The sequence below is a fragment of the Sphaeramia orbicularis genome, chromosome 22 (assembly GCF_902148855.1).
Source record: "Sphaeramia orbicularis chromosome 22, fSphaOr1.1, whole genome shotgun sequence".
Taxonomy (NCBI): Eukaryota; Metazoa; Chordata; class Actinopteri; order Kurtiformes; family Apogonidae; genus Sphaeramia; species Sphaeramia orbicularis.
Genome location: NC_043978.1, coordinates 27,995,062 through 28,014,099, shown reverse-complemented (window position 1 = coordinate 28,014,099; position 19,038 = coordinate 27,995,062). Strand labels below are relative to the sequence as shown.

Sequence of the window (19,038 nt, the reverse complement as noted above, 5' to 3'; positions counted from 1 at the left end):
GCTGAATCCTTTCTATAGACAGTGTGTTCTGTGTCTCCTATAACTGTGAACTGTCTCCTCTGGACAATTGGGTTCAAGAGTAAGTCTTCCTTATAACAGTTAACACATTCATATCAAGTGCTACACAGTGGAGAAACCTTTTCTAAGACACAATATTGTTGCCTTTGGACAGAAAACATTAAAGGAACATTTCTTTATCCAGCTGTAGACGAACTCCATAGTCGAGAGTTAAAATATCCAGTAGCATTTGATAACAAAATACTTTCAATGTACTGTAGATGTGAAAATACATGTATGTCATGTGCTGATAATGAGAGCCTGGGCCTCTAAAAAGTCCTAATTTAGATTTTTTTTTTTTTTAATGTTATGTTTCTGAATGTAGCTGGGCTGTACTACCCCCTCTGTTGAGGTTTTGTGCTTCAAACACGACCATTTCTTTTAAGAGCTCATTAAAATGGACGGTGACTCAGTCTGTTCTTTACTGTGTTGGTTATTGTCAATGAAGGTGAAATGATGTAATTAACCAGAATTACAGACACTTTGATCCCCTACATGACAAAGCATATCACATTGGATGATTTTAATGAGTTTACCAGAAAATGTCAAGTGTTATCAACCTTAAAAAAAACATTTTCTGAACCATGTTTTAAATGTAGAGATCCTGAACTATTCGAGGCATCAACAACCAGTTATTTTATCAAATATAGTGTGTCAAACCAGGACAACAGGACTCTATGTCTGAATCTGAATATTTAATATTATGTCTGAGAAATCAACCCTTATGTCCTGAAACCCACTCAGTTCAGATTTACATGGTCCCAATGGATTCTATCTCTAGATGGGATTTGATTCAGTACAAATTTGGACATTGTGTCAATTATACCATTTTTTCTTGGATATTAAGACATTTCTATTGTTATAACTTGTACATTGTTAAATTAAATCTATTTAGATCATACATTAATCAGTTATTTTTCAGAAATAGAATCCAAAATATGCTTTATACATACATGAAGATTTCTTTGTTTCTTTATCTATGACTTCAAATTCCACATCTTTGCATTATGGACCAAGAACAACTTTTACTGACATGATGTTAAGCTTTGGGAAACCACAGATAATTGATAATTAAAACTCTAAATTGCCTCTAACCTGGTTCATTATTAGAAAAAAGTATTATTTAACTTTCCTTGGAAAAGATTAAAAAAAAAAAAAAAACAACAACTTACTATTGGGATTTCATCAGGCTTTTTGATATCACATCTTGGGCTGAAAAAAGGATTTTTATTGTTGCTTTATCTATAAAATAGTAAAGAGGTTCAAATGTCTCGTTTGGTCCACAAAGCATCAAGGCTCATTGTCATAGGACAAATAAAAGAAACCAGGAAATATCAAATGTAAAAAAAAACACTGGAATCAAAAACTCAAACCATGTTAATTCCTAAATAGCTGATTATTTTAGTTGACAACTAATGACTTCATCTGGGAGTTTAGTGATTTAATTCCCTTTAAAATGTGGCAAATCTAGACTGTGCACAATAGTCGAGGGGAACCTTGTTCTGAATAAATCATTGTTTCTGGAGAGTCCTAGGCTTCTTAACACTTCCAGACTTGACAGCTCTTTCATGCACATTCTGACAGTGTAAGCAAATTTCACGCCAGAGGCCTTTCAGCTTTGTTATGTAAATACAGTACATGATGTGGGTAACCGCTCTGAGAAAAGGAACCAAAAAAAAAAAAAAAAAAGGACAGCACACAAGCAGTGTATTCAAGATCTATTTTAATATTATTAATATGTATACTTTAGGCTTTAGAAATATAACTATCAATGACAAAACTTCCACTGGAGTAAGGTAGTTTGCTTAGGCCCCCATCAAATCAATTAATTACAATATACACATTATGATACAGAGCAGATTGAATCTGAAATAATATTAAAATAAATGCTCAATAGATAAAGGTTTTTAATAGTTTTTATCATTTTTCTTCACCTACTGTATTAGCCATCTGTGAGTTCTGAGCACACCCAAAAATGTAAGCCATTTTCTTCTAATAAACTAATTTAAGTGCAAACAATTTTTTTAAAAGACTATGATTGCAGCATCCAGCTTTATAGATTCAGATTTCAAGACTGAGGATGTTAAAGCCGAGTGCGACAAGGCAGTCCTCAACCCTCTTTTTGTTCCATTAGAGTAGTTATAAAAACAAAAACTAACAAAAAAATAATAATCAGTGCAAAAGTTGTTGATGGGGAGATTCTACTCAAGAAAAGACAGAAGTGGTGGTGAATGTGGATGGATGCAAAGTTTTCAGATGCTCACGCACTTGGTCATGAAGGGATAGTTCAGCTTAAGTTCATATCTTTGTAGTCGGTAACCCTTAAAGCTGAGACCGAGCTACACCGCAAACTTGATACAGAGTATATGAAAAATTAAAATGAACTATCCCTTTAATCTCAAGCCACAGTTGTCTGGTTTGCATCTAACAAAGCCAAGCCTGAATTCCAGAGAGGACAACAGTCTGATGAGGTCTGGACGTGATAGGAAGGTTTTTTTTTTTTTTTTTAAAAATCTAAAAATGTTAAACTCCAGAGAAGAATACATTAGCGCCATTAGAGTCCACAACCACACCTTTTCTTGCTTCATTCCTCCTCTAGGTCAAGTGAGTGATAAACAAAAAAGAACACAGAAGCCATTAACAAAAAAAAAAAAAAAAAAAAAAATTAGAAAGGAGGGAGGAGGAGGAGGGGAGGGGGGGTATAAAAGAAAAAGGAAAACTTGCAATGCTTGCAGGGTGAAGAGCAGCATCAGACTCTGGGTTGCAGGGTTCTTTAGCAGCAGAAATATTGTGGCTATACTACTGTTCCACTGGGAGAGCTGGCTTGGTTTTGGGATGACAATAAACCCTGGAAAAAGGAAACAAGGAGATATGCATTGGGGAAAGTTCACACACTGTAGCAAAAAGAAAATCAAGCAACAAACAGCTCATTAAAAATCAGCCTCTAGCTCTTCTTTTCCATAATCTCGGTCCCTGGCATTTAATTAAAAGCCTGTGTGCGCAGCAGTCAAAGTGGATGCCGGGTGTACAGTGTGAGACTAACGCCGGCGTCGAGCTTTGAGACATTCGATCGATGAAGGCACTTGTGATGCTCATGACTAGCCGCTGGTAGCAGGGCAAGAAGCAGCCGTGTATTTCCAAAAGGTCTTTTAACCATTTGACACTGATGCCATCTTTGTCTCCTCATACTGTTACCTAAGCCTGTCAGTTACTACAGAAACCACCTTTAGTGTTGCATATGGTGATAACACTCTTCATTCACTAGGACGATGAAACTAACAGACATGTCTATTCACCATTTTTACATTGTTTCCATCATTTGAGTTCCAACCATCACCCTCTAATCACATGATCTTCCTAAGTCCTAAAGGTGACTCTGATTTAGATGCATCTCTATGGTTTTCCCATCGTCGTCCCAAATTTTACATCATGTGTTTTAAAACATGTTAGACACATAAGACACATAAGAAACACCTTGACAGAATTTCTTCAAATTTGCACAAATGTTCACTTGGAGAATTAACTGAAAAGTTTGGTGACCAGAGTTTGAGGACACTTTGACCTCACAAAACATGTTTTGGCCATGACTCAAGAATTTACATGCTTATATGACAGAATTCCATACATATGTATACAATAAAATTATGAAGCGATGATAGTTTATATTAATTCCACTGACAGCCTGTGTGTGCAGACAGCTTGTGTTTGATACCATATTTCCTTCTTAGGATCTACTATGCAGGATATTTTCACTGATAAAAACCCAATGTTTCATGATGCTAAAGTTGCAAGACAGTATATTCTAACAGCCACTGAATTCTACAGTTGCTTCGTATCAGGAACCTCCTCCTGAAACAGTCACTTATTGTAAGTAGTTAGTAGACACCAGATAAACAACTTGTTCCTATAATCTGTTTGGATTTTAGGGCTCCATATAGCCCCCTCATTTACAGTTCTTTAACTTCTACTGGTACTGGTCATTATCAGTAATTCCTTTGTAAATTTCAGTAGTAGACTTTATACATTAATGTCCGCTCCGCTCTGTTATAGTGTTTACAAAGCCTAAAAGACAAAAAAAAACTGTGATCATTTATGTGTCGTAGTTTTCAATGCCAATAAATAACTTAACTTCTTCATTAGGTGAACCTTATACATATATGTTGATGTAAAAAAGTAGTATCATAATTATTTGTATGACAATCTTGTCAGTAGTAGACAGACCTTCTGGTCACATTTTCAGAACATATTTGTTCTTACATACGAACAAGCCAAGACAAAATTCCTCTGTAACTCCAGGTCTTCCTGCTGGAGCACTGGCTTCCACATGAAGCTTTTCTCAAACACTACACCCTCTCTTACGCATATGAAGTGATTATATTTTACTTATTCTTCATATTTGCTATAAGCTACTCGATGCTGAGTACTTTGCTGCAAACTAGTTGCTTTTGCAGCCCCGTAATTTTTTCATCCAAGGCACTAGTCAAACTCAGACTACATATGTTGAGGCCACTTTTCCCATATATGATCATTTAGCTGTACAGCAAATAGAACGCTCTTTAACATTATGGAATTATTGATGCTAGGGTAGGGTGACATGACCGAAAGCACACTGACATGTGACAGTCGAATTGTGTCCACTGGTATAGATTTACACGTAAAACAGATACTGTGGGAGCTACCTTATTAAAATCAGAAGCAGATTTCTTGTGTGATTTCATGAACTTGTGAATTGAACTGCTTCACCAGGTAAATAATTTGGACATTATGACTGCTCAGCATGGTTGAGAAAACTTGCAAAAGCTGTTTTCATTTGTTACTGAAGCTGACGTTAAATGACAACCAGACATTTGCACACATTTTATCTTCCATTTTGAAAGAATCTAAGATAACATTTTTAGTTTAGTGTTGTTAATATGGAGTAAAAGAAAATATATGTGATAAGGTACATTATGGTTATTTGAAAACTGTTCTTAAATGACTTTAGAACTACTCTATTATGACATAAAATAACAGTTTGTCCATATAACTTGAAAGCCACATTTTAAAGCTGACAGTTCTTATTTCTGCCCAAAGCCCCGTTTCTGTCTGATTCTGTTCAGTAGTAACAGACTCCCTGAACATGCTATCCTCCAGACTGCCATTTATGTTTCAGACTGTCATGTGCCTCACTCTGGCACGATCTGTCAAAACACAGACAAAAGGGAAGTGTTCACATGTCTATACACGTAAGCATGAGAAACAGCAGAGATTCTTTGGGCAAATACAAAGCCATTTGCATAAAAGCTGAAATATGAAAAAGTGTATGCAGATGACTTTTGGCTACACTGCTATGCATTGTGGGATGATTATGATGAACCAATAAGCCACACTTCATACGGATGTTCTTCTTTTTCTCTCACAGGAAATCTTTCTTATCAGAGCCTATAGTATAACACACCAACTGGCAACATTTCCATAGGTCGGTTAGACTTTAAACTTAGTCAGAATATACTTTAAACTGGTGAAGCAGATGTATATTAAATAAAGTCTGATATGTTACTTGCCTGCTGCAGTTCCATGTTCTTCTCACTACAAAGGGCTAAAATTCCATTTCACATGTCTATATTTATTGTATGCTTTGAGAATATACCTTGTGTCTTAGTTACAACCCACAAACTGGTTTTAATACAGCAAATGGTTTGAGAAACTACTTCAACTCCCCCTTGGTATCCTACATTAAAAACTTACCACTTTGCCTGGTCTCGCCCATGTGCAAATAAATCCCTCCATGACAAGCAGTCACTAAACAGTCCTCTAAAAATATGAGGACAGTCAGTCTCTCGTGTGCTATCTTTTTACAGATGAGGGGCTCGAGGAGGGGCCACGTCCTCCATGCGTGGGCAAAGCAGAGTGCCAGAGTCTTAGCAGGGTCCGTTTTGGTTTTTGTCAGCAGGTTTGAGCTTGTCGCTGCTCTTGCTGCTGATGTGACCCATGCTGTGGGTTGCGTTTGTGGTCCTTCTCGTGATGGCGCTCCTTCGGTCGTGGAGTGACAACGTGGCGAATTTACTCACAACCTGTAGCCATGGCGCTGTCCATAATACCACTGCCAATGCCACCGCCACTGCCAGCATTGGTTAGTATTGTTTGCGTTGTCGTGGTGCCGGCTGAATGGGGTAGGCTGTTGGAGCGTGGTAATGTAGTAGACAGGGAGTTAATGCCAGGAGTATTGGCACCACTGTTGTTTCCATTAGTAGTGTTACTAGAGGTGTTAGTGATTATTGTAGCACCCGCAGGGGGGCTGGTAGCATTCATCACATTAGTGTGTGTCCGTGTCCGTGAGAGAGGAAGATGGGGGAAAAGGATGTCCTCAGTGAGGTCCCATAGGCACAGCTGAGTGTCCTGGCCCACCGAGCCAAACCGGTATGTGACACTAACAGGCCGGCTGTCCGTGGAGTTGCGCTTGGAGAGTCGAGATTGCGTACTATTGGCCCGGTCTCGTCCAAAGTGGATCATCTGATCCTGGAAGTCCTCATCGCTGCCGCTGAACTCCATCGGGTCACTCTCTTCCACACTGGTAGTGTAGTGGTCAAAAGCCACCACACTCACCCACGACTTGTGCCCGTGGCCTCGGGCTATGACTCTGCAGTCCAAGAACGACCACACAGTCACTAGATCGTCCTCTCCACCTGCAACTATGTATTTTCCATCAGGGCTCCAGCACACGCACAACAAGCCACCGAAGTAGCTCTTCATGGTGCCGTGTAGCTCAACTGCATCAAAGTTAAAAACCCGAAGAAAGCCATCCTGACTTACACAGGCTAGAAACTTTCCATCTGGAGAAAAGGCGAACTCGTTCAGTGCCCCCTCACCCACTGTCCATTTTAGGAGAGGATTCCGAGTGGATTTACTCTTACAAGTGTGTACAGAGTAGTTCTCTCCCTGTTTGAGCAGCTGGTAGTGTGGTGCAGTGGTGCCACAAGTGTGCTCCACATTGTACAGGTACATATTTCCACTGGCATGAGAGACCAGAAAAAGGCTCTCAGAGCCTGGCACCCATTTCACGCATGTTACTCTGGACTTGTCTATTAGTCTCTGACAGGATGTAAGGAGAGTTGAAGTTTGAGTAGCAGACAAAGGGGAGAGATGAGGGAGACAAAAATCAGTACTGTCAGGAAATCACTACTATTAACATGTTCAAAAGACTCAAACTATATAAGTCATTTGAAATATTGTTTAAGAGGTTGAGTAATTGAAAAAACAGTAAAATCAAATGCCATTACATGCTATGCAAAACTAAGACTTACCTCTTCATTGAAGAGCTTGCTCGTCTCCTTTTTGATAGGATCAATGAGCTGTACCTGTCCTGCTGAGAAACCCACCAACAGGGACACACTCTCTGCTGTTGCTGTGAGGTGGTTGAAGTCATGACAGGTGGGCTGCGTCCCCTTGTATATGCGCTTGTCTATGGGCTTGCTCAAATCAGCAGCCTGAAAGGACAAAGTATGAAAGTACATTCACAGAGCGGCTAACTTTTAATCAGAACACTACTGGAGCTCTGTATGAAGCTATGTTTGTTCATGTTTTGTGTGGTGTTATTTATTTATTTATTTTAGAAAATATGCACTCCAGCTGTGCAATATTCTCAAATCAAGACTCTTGCCAGCAAAGTGTACAAAAAGTGAAACCTGACCCACTACAATGTTATAATACCTTCAACAAGACACATTCACAGTGGAAAAAATGAGGAAAACTGAAGTAAAAACATGTACCTGCTCACCTAATATTAAGCGTAGAATATAACCATCATAATGCAATAAGAAAACTGCGCTGCTGTGAACAAGACACAGAGGGCAAATACTGCAGATAATCAGTTTAACAACTGTTTTGTTTGTTAATGATTGGCAGTTTATACTACTGGCAGAATGGAAAATTCTTTTAGTGTAAGGTGATGACTCAGTGATTCTTCAGCTATAATGTCAGATATGACTGAGTGGTTACAGAGTTCCTTAAGTACAAAAACTGCTTGGTTTTAAAAATATTAACTTTTCCTGACACTACCACCTAAGTCTATCAGTTGTTTACAGTAAAGTTGTGTTACATATTACAACCAGAATGTTTTTTTCCCAACAAAACAATGACCTACCAATCTACTGGAGGCATAAAACTGGCAAAGTATTCAACCTCCAACTTGGGAAGAGGACAAATAATCAGTATGGTGATACACTGTAATAAATTATCTTATAAACTCAAACCAAGAATAAGTTTATTAGGCATATGACTAACTGGGTGGTCCTGCAATAAACTATTATTACCTTGATATGATCTCCATTTTATGTCAGACAAGAATTAAACAGATATAACTACCACTTCTCTTTGGCACACATGTTTAACTCTGATATTTAACTCTCCTGGTGTCTTTCCTTCCCAGTCAGTCACACTGGACTGACATGACATGCACATTATTTCTGTATATTAAACAGGCTATGACACATTGTTTCAAATTAGCAATCAGCTGACTGCTCTCACCCGGTGATTTGGAGTCAGCTGTTAGCTCAAAGCGGTGACAAAATATATTTACTGCTTGACTGACGTGTGATTTTTAATGCTGTATGTAGCAGTGCCCGTGACATACTGCCTATAGCAGAGACATGATCATAATTTTAAGCACTACTACTAAACTTTAACTCCATAAACCAACAAATGTATCAGACCATATGTTATTGACTTTCAGATTTACTAACAGGTACATTGACTGAAACTAGCTAACGTTAGCGTTTCCCTGTAAGCAGAGTCAACGAGCTTAGTTTGATCAGGTCAGATTTTGTCCAGACATATCCCCAAGCAAAGAGCAGAGTTCAGTTACATGTGGGATGCTAGTTAGCCAAAGATCTATCAAATACACGGAACTGACAACATAGTAATTTATCAACACCTGTCAGTCATAGGGCGTCGACAGGTGTTATCGGTGTTGAGGAAGGGCTGTCACTGTCACCACAGACCGTTACAGAAACACTTTTTAACCCACACAACAAATGAAACAATCAACGTGGACGTAGCTCGACCTCACTAAAGCCACATTTCGGGAAAACCAAAACTGAGTGTCTGGCAGGAGACGGAATTTAGCCCCTGGCCTCGGGGAAGCTACTGGTTCGCTAACGTTAGCCATTTGCGCTGGCTAGCTAACTAGTACGCTGAGGGTTAGCTTCACCAGAGCTTCGAGCTAACTAGCTGCCAGCTAATTTCAAAGTCAAGCACCTGTCAGAGTTATTTAACACCGTGAACACAAGCCTGAAGTTCAGCAACAGCTCACACAGCAGCGATGTGTTTTCACTCGCCCTACCACCAATTTCCGTGTGTATTAGCCGCGTTAGCGAGCTACCTTTCTAACGCCTTTGTAGATGTAGAAGTAGAGCTCACGGCCCACATTGAAACAGATCCTGTCGCCGTTGCCCGACTGGTCGTTGACGTTTACGAAGGAGACCTTGACGGGGTTGGAGCCTTGCGAGTTGAAAGGCACCCTGTTAGGACGGCTATATCGGAAGGTGAGTGAGGAGTTGTAGATGCCTTCCCGAGTGGTGAACTGAGTTTTAATTTCGTTTCATCTCCTTCCCTCCTCCCTCCGCCGCCATCTTTGAAATTAAACATTCATCCCTTTCCCCCAGGCCGGATCTTACGCACGGAGGGGAGCGGGCCACGGAGCGGGCATTCGGCTCTCCCGTTCCCCCCAACGGCTCACCGAGGAACTGGAGGTGTGTGCAACCGTACGTATTATTCCATAAAAAAAATAAATACATAAACAAAAAACTTTTATCAGTCATATTTGCGTACACATATATACACGCCCCAACATTACAGTCTTTAAAACACTTACTGTAAGTTGTGAGAAAACCTACCGTTAGTTCATTGATATTTATTGCTTTTTTTTTTTTTTTTTTTTTTTTTAGTCGCAACAAATTCTAAAATAAAGCTTTATATCGTACGGTATATTCACACTTGACAGTTATTAATGCTGAAAACTGTACTAAATAGTTTTAATTTTAATGCCATTCTGTATTTTCCAGCACGTGCCTCTCATTTAGTCGTATTCACTCCACCTGTTTCGCTGCTGCTTAATTAATTTCATTAATTGTAATTTTCCAGCATACCTGACGCTACAACCACATTATGTTTGGTTTGTCTTTGACCAGACCTGTGTTAGGACATGCAGAGGAAGACAACACCCACTTTCAGGTAAAAACATCCAATTTACAAGCAATGTTAAAATAATAACAATAATAAAATGAATAATATTTATAACATTAATAATGATGATAATATGCTAATCGAAGGTTTTGATGCTGATTCATTTTATTCCCCATATTGTTAAACACGTGGTTTAATGCCCACATGGTACTGAGTTGTCTCTTCTGTCCCTGACATGATAAAAACAAAATAAACTTTTTTTGTGTGTGTATTTTACGGCTGTCGATGTGACACGATTCGAAAAGAAATTCAAAATTGACAGTAGAAATCAAGAAATTGTTTTATTTCCAATCCATCAGAAAGTTTGCATGTTATTCTCCAGCTGCACTGTTTAATTTGAGAGCCCTAACTTGTATTTTTTTTTTTATTTATTTATTTTTTATTTACTTAACCAGGAAAGAGTCACTGAGGTAATAAATAATTTTCTCTTCTGTTCTCAACATGGTAAAAATAAATAAAAATAATCTTTTTTTGTGCTTTAGGGTATTTTTCAATGTGACACCGGTGAAGCATTAAAGTTAGCAAGAGAAATCAATAAATTGTTTGGTTTATTTCCAAACCTTTAGGAAAATTTGCATTGTTAATGTGTTTTTTATATTTAATTTGAGAACCCTAATATATTTTCATTTCATTTCTTTATTTAGCTGAGATTTTAAAAAAATAAAAATAAAAAATGCATTGACATCATATGAAATACAAGGCAGGTATAAAATGATATGTGTAAAAAGAGGATATTAATGTTAAATTAGTTCTCCACTTCTTTTAAAACCCTCTAAAAGTGTCTGAGCCCAGTTTCTGATTTTCTGGTATTTTCTAAGTGATTCCAAGGAGCTGATTTATAGGCCATTTTCCTCCAGTTGTGTACACACAGAAGGAATACATAAAGGCTTTTTTTTTTTTTTTTTTTTTTTTTAAACATGTAGTTTTGAAGATGTGATGAAAGCAGACTTTTTAGATAAAACATGTCATTGTTTCAGTCTGTGCGGATAAAGCAAACACTGACATGAGCATACAGCAAATAGTGATGAATGAGGGCTTTAAAGTTGAGAATAAACCTCAGAGCGCCAAGGTGAATAGAATGTCATCACATCACATCTCCATAGTTCGATAAAGACAAATGTTACAGTAACATACCTATTATCTATGTATTGAGTTACTGTCTCTGTACATTTTATTATATAGAAAATTTTTCAAAAGCTGGTGCAACAGGTAATTTATTAATTTTACTACAAAATTTAAATGTTTTTCTTTATTTAGATCAGAGTGACAGAAAAGCACTCAACAACATGGACCGCCTTGCCTACAAATATATGGTGAGATCTGTTAGGAGAACATTGTATCACATTATGAGAGGGGTGGTTTGTGTGTATTAAAACTGTGACTTCATTTCTTTCAACTCTTTTTCCTTCCTCATACAAATCACTGTGGACTAACTGATGTGTATTTTCTATCAGGAGATGTATATAGTGGGAGTCCAGCACTGATTCTGACTCAGAGATTAGTCGGAGATGGTCAGACACCAGCACCATGGTATTACTTTTGCTCTGCAGTTCTTAAACTGTTTCCCCTATATGTCTATACTTTATATTTTTTTCTATTTTTTATTTTTTTTTATTGTGGTTTTTGTATAATAGAGCTGGGTATTCATCAAACATTTTAATACCAGTGAGAATACTTTTCTTGGTTCCAAATTTAGCAAAACGAAATTGCATTATAAATTTTGATACAGATGCTTAGTTTACTTTTTAAAATTCTGTCAAAGCAGACCAAAAAAAGACTCTATGAACATATTCACCAAACTTGAAGTTATTATACATGACTGTTCCTGTGTAAATGATGCATGTACTGAGACTGATGAGATTTACTCATTAGATATTGAAAAAATCAAGACATTTCAGGGGTTTCCACAGGTTTCTGAAGGCCTGGCATAAAATTATCAGCGTTTGGTACCCAGCCTTATTTGAATAACAATATTTTACATTGGAATGAATTCTCCCATTAAACTGTAAACTCTCTGGTGACTACTTTGAGTAGGGATGCATGAGCAGCACACCAGAGAGAGTCACTATTCCTCATCGGACTTTACCATTGGTGCATAACCCTGCAGGAAGGCATGGTTGTTATTCAATGGTAAGCATCTTCCCTTTTACTACTCTTTCTTCATACATCTGCTGCTCTGCTGTGTTGTGTTTATGAATGAATGCATGCGTGCTCATGGTTGTAGTTTTTGGACCCATACGATGGGAGCTCCGAGGACTCTGATGAGTCAAACATTGATGTCAGTGTCAGTGCGAAGGGTAGCAGGCGACCCAGGCAGCCAGGAGGAGGAGGGGGCCGCAGCAGAAGATCTATGTTCCGTCATCCTGCTTCTGTGGTGAAAAATTGCACAGGAGATAAAGTAACCGAGGAGCAACATGTTTCGGACGTCCAGATGAAATGTGGAAGTGACTCTGAGCTTACATTTGGGGGATTTGGAGGTGGAACGTCAAATGATTCAGGGAAACACACAACGTCCATGGATTTAGAGCTGCACTGTCAGCTGAAGGATTCAGATCTGCATGCTTCCGGATCCTCCACACCTGGACCTGTTCCCCCAGTGGAAGTGGGTACGTTGCCCCATAGCTCTTCTGAGAAACCCCCCTGCCACCTCAGATCTCTGCACAAGAGGAAGCTGGATCTTCCTGGATTGGATGTGCTGGAGTTGGAGCAAAGGAAGAAGCAATGTTTGGTCAACATGGTGGATGAAGAACTAAAGGAAGTGGACTCTGCATCTGAAGTGTGTTAGAGCCACAGTCCTGAGACTTTGAGAGTAGAGACGCCAAAGAATCCTGTTAACACTTGTTTCACGAACACTAAGGTGCAGTTGAACACTGTAAATAGTTATCAGACAATGCACTTTAGTTACACATGCATTTGGTGTTGAGACTTGATTTATGTAAATGGTTAAAAGAGTAGTTTGAAAATTTCACATCATTTATTGTATTTATAAGTTTCACTTGAAGTTATTGTGTTCTTGATTATTACAAAATAATGTGTGCACTACATTGTTCTATTGATTGCTTTTCAGTTTTTAAAAAAATGACCTAAACAAAATACTGTGGTGTTTCATAATTTTTTTATGCTTAATATATTTACTTTCCTCTGAACTGGAAAAGAGTTTTCTTCTGTTTTTAATGAAGAAACGGAAGCAAAATATCAACTAGATACATATAATTAGACAAATGTGCAAAATAAGTATTTGTATTCACCGCTTTTTAAAAGCCATTTTGTAAGTTATTTTAATTGGCAATTGAGACTTTTTTTTTGCCAGTTACAAAGAAATACAGCCTTACTTTTACAGAGAGCATTAGAAATCTGCAACCAATGAAATGAAATCCTTCCATTTTCATAATAATAATGATAATAAATTCAGGAGATCGGGTAACCTTTTGCGTAGATAGTAATGTTTCTCAAAGGTTGTTTTGAAAAAATAGAATGATCCATAACACTCCATATTTGGACCATAACTTAATACAATTGTGATTAATTTCCATCAATGGTATCTGTCCATCTGAAATACCAATAGTTGGTGAGTTTTACAAGCAGATATGACAACATCCATTCATTTTCTGAACTGTTTAGTCCCCATGAGGGTCGCAGAAGGTGGGGTTATATCAGAACACCAAACAAGTATTTGTTGAAGTGTCGAGAATGAAATCTAAGTTTTCCCCAGGACAGAACTGTAAAGGTATTTTAGTAATAAAGGGTTTGTGTATTTCTGATCTGAACTGTTTCATTACTGGGCATTCACAAAATATGTGCCAGTTCTAGGAACTCCTGCTTCTACACTCCAGTCACTTCTGACTTTTTTAATTGTTGTAAAACTTCATAAAGTATATTTTATACTTTTTTAATATGTCTGTATCTTACTGTTATTTGCACAACTGGTGTAATTATAACGCCTATTCTATTCTAAAGGCTGAACCCCTCATTCTAACATTCATCAAAGAATAGAGTAGGATAGAATGCTTTTATTGTCATGCACATGTACAATGAAATTAAGAGACCTCTCTTGTGGTGCATAGTAGAAGAATGGAAGACAAATAGATTAAAAAGAAATAAAATATATATACAGTGAGTAAAAGTAGTGTTGCACTAAAATATGTCAGCTGGACACATTGACAGGCTCTTCCTGTATTATTTTAGTTTGATATTTCAATGCAGACAAATTGAAGATATCTTCATTTCATGCTGCTCCATCACATTTTGCTAGGAAAAATATATTTTTTGATTCATTACCTTTAGTTATCTATGAGATTGGACTAGATAATACATAATAAAACTGAGATTACAACAGGAGTTCTGCATTTCAGAGTTTCACTTACCACATTTTGTCAGAACTATTTCTTCTCTCCATTAAACATGTGATGAGGCCTCAAACTAGTTTCACTTCCATCAGTTCCAGTAGTAACATGTTTCAGTTCTCTTTAATAATCTAATGACAATGCATCTAATATTAGAGGGAACAAACAGTACCTTTTCTTTAAATGTTTCTGCTAAAACTACTTTTGCTTAGAATTTTTCAAGCAGTACTTTCACTTATAATGCTGTTTATATACTCCACTGTATTGGTACTTTAAAAGGATCTCAATATTTCTTGGATCGCTGAATGATTATCATGAGAATTACATGAATTTCTTTCAAACATAAACCAGTTCTCAGACTTTGATGAGGTTGTACTTCATTTTATTCCAACAGGGTTTCAATCTAAAAAACATACAGGTTCCTTCATAAAAACATTCTCTTTCCAACTTTGCTTTTCCACTTTTCATCTCCTCTTCATCAACCATCTGACAACATTCCCATAACCTTCAAGACCCTTTCCAAAAGCACTAGTATGAGCTCTACGTTACTGCTCCTCATGTTCTAGACTGAGTTTAATAATGGAATGACACAGACTATAACTACTTTTTCAACTGATGATTAATAAGCGATGAATGTTAAGTGATAAAAGGTTGGTTTAGATAGTGACACTAGAGTCTTCAGGAATGACTTCAGGACTCCATTTACTCGGTACACAGGACAGCGACTCCACGCTCGTAGAAGCTGTGAGGATCTTCTTTGGTGGCGATGTCGAAGTCAACGGTGAAGATGAGGTCTGACCTGGTGAAGTTCAGGTACACGGGCAGAGTGACCTGCAGCAACCGAGAAAAGGACACGCATGAAGCCAATCAGAACAAAGTGGAATTAAAGCAGGTAATATTCGTGAGTATGGCAGTGTGCTGCTGCTTCTACCATGTGTCTCTTCTCGGCGTTGCCCTGTTTGATCCAGCGGAGCTGAGTCAGTGGCAGCTCAGTGGAGATGGACGTGGACAGAGACAGCTTGTTGTTGGCACATGTCGCTCCCTGTAGTTTCAGTCCTGGAATAGTAGACGAAAACAGTATGAGAACAGTGAAGCTACAGTAACAGTTCAGTATGAAACTGAAGAAGGAGCCAGTGGTACAGACAGGGAATTCATTTGATCACTTCCCAATGTGTTCTACTGGTTTCATTTGTGCTTGTGCAGAAAATGTAGCTACTTCTTCTCAAGCATTTCAAAGTATGTTACTTTTTTTTTTTTTTTATTTAAATAAGAGTTTGTGTTTGTTTTTACTCGCTATGAAAAAGATTTCCTTTTTTTTAAAAATTAAAAGTCAATACATAAGCTTTGCGGTGTTGATGAGGTTTGAGTGTTTTGTGCTGAAAGTTAGTTGCTGATGTTATGGAACTATTTCAAGGCTAATGGTACATTCACATTGTAGCTGATGTAGAGGGGAGGAATAGAGACACTGCAGGACTTGAAAGCAAAATAAGGATTTTTTTTGGTGAAAAAACATGTACGAAGCAAACCCTTGCACAGGCTGTTATCATGGATGTAGGCGACAGAAATGATCTTAACAACAAATGACTCAACCAACGATTACCTGATGTTAGCTGTGGTTACCTCACCGACTATTGTTAGCCAGTGATGCAAAAAAAAATGTGTATTTATTTACTAGTAAACCAAATATAACATTTTATATGAATCTAGAAAATTAATTTGTTTAGGTATCACACAAACCAAGTTTCAGTTAGAGATCATGTAGCGACAAATCCCACAGGGGAAGGCAAGATGTACAACTCCTTGTGCCGATGGCCTGCAGACACTTCTGTCATTACATTACAGTGACTGAGTCTTGCCATTTGTCTAACCTTTGATGCCGAAGCTGCAGGCGTCCAGCGCAGCGCCCTGAGCGGTGGTGACGTTGACCTCCAGACACAACTCCTCCAGAGACCAGCTGTTGGCCTGGGCCACGTACTGACGGGTGGCAGTGATGTAGGCCTCTGGCACAAACAGGCTGCCCAGGCATACATGGATGTTCTACAGCAGAAAGAACGAACCAACAGCAGGACATTAATAAATGTCAGCGGAGGCCCTTCATTCAGTTCTATCATCCCATTGAGATACAAGAGTAAAAAAGTCAACCACTCTCCTACACATTTTCTCATGTCAAAATTCCATTACTTTTACAATGATTTTTCAGCCACAAACAAATATCTACGTTTATTTTTACACTCACAGCCAATGAAAACTTTGAGACCATATTTTTCGACATAATTTTGAATTAAACTGGAATTTTTGTCATATGAATCATTTGTTTAGGATATCGACATACAGAAACAACAATCTAAAGTTTCAAGAATAATTTCAAAACAAAAAAACTTAACAAAAGAAAATAGCACCTGCCAAACACAAAGTCACAACAGTTAATACCGGGTATGGCCTGGACGGGGTCTATCATCAACAGAGCCTATCATGTTGTGGCGTTCAACCAGGTTTCTGATTGTGGGTTGGGAACAGCCCATACGCCTGGCTATATCACTGTAGCTCAAACCGGCCTCCACCATACCCAGTGCCCAGAGACGTTGTTCACGTGATAGATGTGGCATGATGCCGTTCACTGGACTAACAATGGTGGCCTTTTTTGGGTCTTTATATAGGCCTTCAAAACCAATCCTCAAATTGTGCAGATACCCACTGAGTATTGCTCAATGTGTATTTGGTCCACTTTTGCAAAGAGACCAACCCATGTGCAATGAACCGTGACAACATGACAACTCATCATTACCTCAACTACCCGAGCACTAAGTCATCAATAAATCCACAAGGAATAATTACAACTCCCCTACAAGTAGAAATATGCAGACATTTCTACCTCAAAGTTTCTATTGACTGTCAGTATACAAATACTTGGTGTTAAATGTTGCACTGAATAACACTGGGCTGTGACGAGGTGGCAGTGCTTCCCTTCTGTCTTATTTTGGAGATGCTGAATGAATGTACACAATGTTTGTGAAACAGTACCTTGAGCTCCTTGGCCCCTCCGCTGGCAGCCCCTTGGGAGATGTGTTGCAGCTGTTTGATCCTCTCACTGAAATCTGCCACCCACTGAATGACAGTCATGGATGCTGGGACAGTGTATCTGCACCAGCTGCGAGGAAGGATGCCTTAAAAGAACAAAGCAGGCAGATACTAGAGTCAGTCACTGAAATTAACATCATTTTCGTGACCAAGAACAGATTCCCTTACTTTGAAATGCATGAAATACAATTCTCAAACAACCAATACACATTATGATCTGATCATTGAAACCACTGAGCTGGTCTGAGACGCATTTGATCACATATGTTTTATTGCATAAACAAGGAGGTAACAGGAGATTACCTCATCTGTCAAAGACATTGTGGTTGTTTTAGTGACACTGTGCTCAGAAAAATATGGAGATGAGCACAGATGGATGATCTCACCAGCTCTACACGTGTCTATTGTTCTTTGTTCTTAATGAGTGAAACAAATCGGGCTGTCGTCTGATCTCAGACTGACCAATGACAGCACGCCAAGCCTCTGAGTGGAAATGACGTGGGCAGTAATGAATACAAGTGGTCAGCCGGACGCAGATGCACAGTGAACACAGATGTAGGCAGTCATGTGTTGGGCTGCCCATTTGTGTTCAGTTCACTGAAAAGGCATCTTAAAAAAAGTCTAAATAACAAGGCTCAAAAGGACATGAGGGCATTTTCTTTAATTACTCACAGTTAAATTAGTGAAAGCCAACATGTTTGATATTTTTAAGCAGAAATTCCATAACTATGTTTCAGTAAATATTATTTCAATGATATATCAAGACAAAGCAGGATTTCAGGACAAATCTGTGGACATGCAACACAGACTATCTAATCACAGGTGTTTTCAAACAGGTAGGGCTGTTAAAGACGTGACTGATGGCTGTAATTAGTGAATGCTGATCAGATTTCCTCAGATGCCACTCTGGAGTTCTACTTCATGGCTTGACACGAATGATTGGAAAAGTACCTTCTCTTTTTTCAAACTCTGGTGTTTTTCCCCATTGATTTCAGCTCCTGCAACTTTAACTAAACTCCAAAAATACACAAGAAATCACAATAATTCAGTTATTTTTTACCTTTGACCAGGTCGCTGATGAGTGTGCGCAGGTAGTTGGTCTGCTTCTTCTTGCCTTCACACACTTGCACAACATCAGAGAGATCCTGACGAATCTCCTGCAGCATCTTGCCGCCCATCTTCACCTCACGCTCAAAGAAACGGAACAGTGGGTCCTGGTTGTGTGTGTTAGAAGAAAAAAGCAAATCAGCAAATGCATTACTGACAGAAAAAAAGGCCAAATAGATAAAGATATTTATCCAATGAAACTGAAATGTGTCCTTTTACTTCTCATTTGTCA

The 19,038-nt window shown here is 38.4% G+C and overlaps 3 protein-coding genes across 6 annotated transcripts in view; 1 reads left to right on the top strand and 2 right to left on the bottom strand.

The window, feature by feature from the left end:
- Positions 1-1,763: 1,763 nt before the first annotated feature.
- On the bottom strand, positions 1,764-9,671 carry wdr20a (WD repeat domain 20a). Its single transcript, XM_030126617.1, is given in 12 exon segments — positions 1,764-2,905; positions 5,785-5,826; positions 5,828-5,917; positions 5,919-5,953; positions 5,956-5,992; positions 5,994-6,035; positions 6,037-6,074; positions 6,077-6,107; positions 6,109-7,128; positions 7,341-7,523; positions 9,416-9,634; positions 9,636-9,671. Coding segments are annotated over 12 exon segments (1,821 nt in total). The 5' UTR covers positions 9,666-9,671; the 3' UTR covers positions 1,764-2,851.
- A 10-nt stretch (positions 9,672-9,681) lies between these two features.
- Positions 9,682-13,314, top strand: LOC115413632 (uncharacterized). Of its 2 annotated transcripts, XM_030126618.1 has the most exons (6): positions 9,682-9,797; positions 10,177-10,266; positions 11,536-11,591; positions 11,733-11,808; positions 12,313-12,408; positions 12,503-13,314. In XM_030126618.1, the coding sequence occupies exons 4-6, from the start codon at positions 11,806-11,808 to the stop codon at positions 13,061-13,063; spliced, it is 660 nt and encodes a 219-aa protein (XP_029982478.1). In that variant the 5' UTR covers positions 9,682-9,797; positions 10,177-10,266; positions 11,536-11,591; positions 11,733-11,805; the 3' UTR covers positions 13,064-13,314. The 2 variants fall into 2 exon arrangements, with proteins under 2 accessions (XP_029982478.1, XP_029982479.1); XM_030126619.1 differs by lacking the exons at positions 9,682-9,797; positions 10,177-10,266; positions 11,536-11,591; positions 11,733-11,808 and having other exon boundaries at positions 12,137-12,408.
- Positions 13,315-14,986: 1,672 nt separating this feature from the next.
- dync1h1 (dynein, cytoplasmic 1, heavy chain 1) overlaps positions 14,987-19,038 on the bottom strand; it is a 33,370-nt gene continuing 29,318 nt past the window's right edge. For all 3 annotated transcript variants that reach the window (XM_030127241.1, XM_030127243.1, XM_030127242.1), the window contains exons 74-78: positions 18,760-18,913; positions 17,643-17,785; positions 16,490-16,658; positions 15,553-15,677; positions 14,987-15,452 (exon numbers count right to left, since the gene is read on the bottom strand). In XM_030127241.1, coding sequence (XP_029983101.1) covers positions 15,324-15,452; positions 15,553-15,677; positions 16,490-16,658; positions 17,643-17,785; positions 18,760-18,913 — 720 coding nt within the window. In that variant the 3' untranslated portion in view covers positions 14,987-15,323. The remainder of the gene's footprint in view (positions 15,453-15,552; positions 15,678-16,489; positions 16,659-17,642; positions 17,786-18,759; positions 18,914-19,038) is intronic.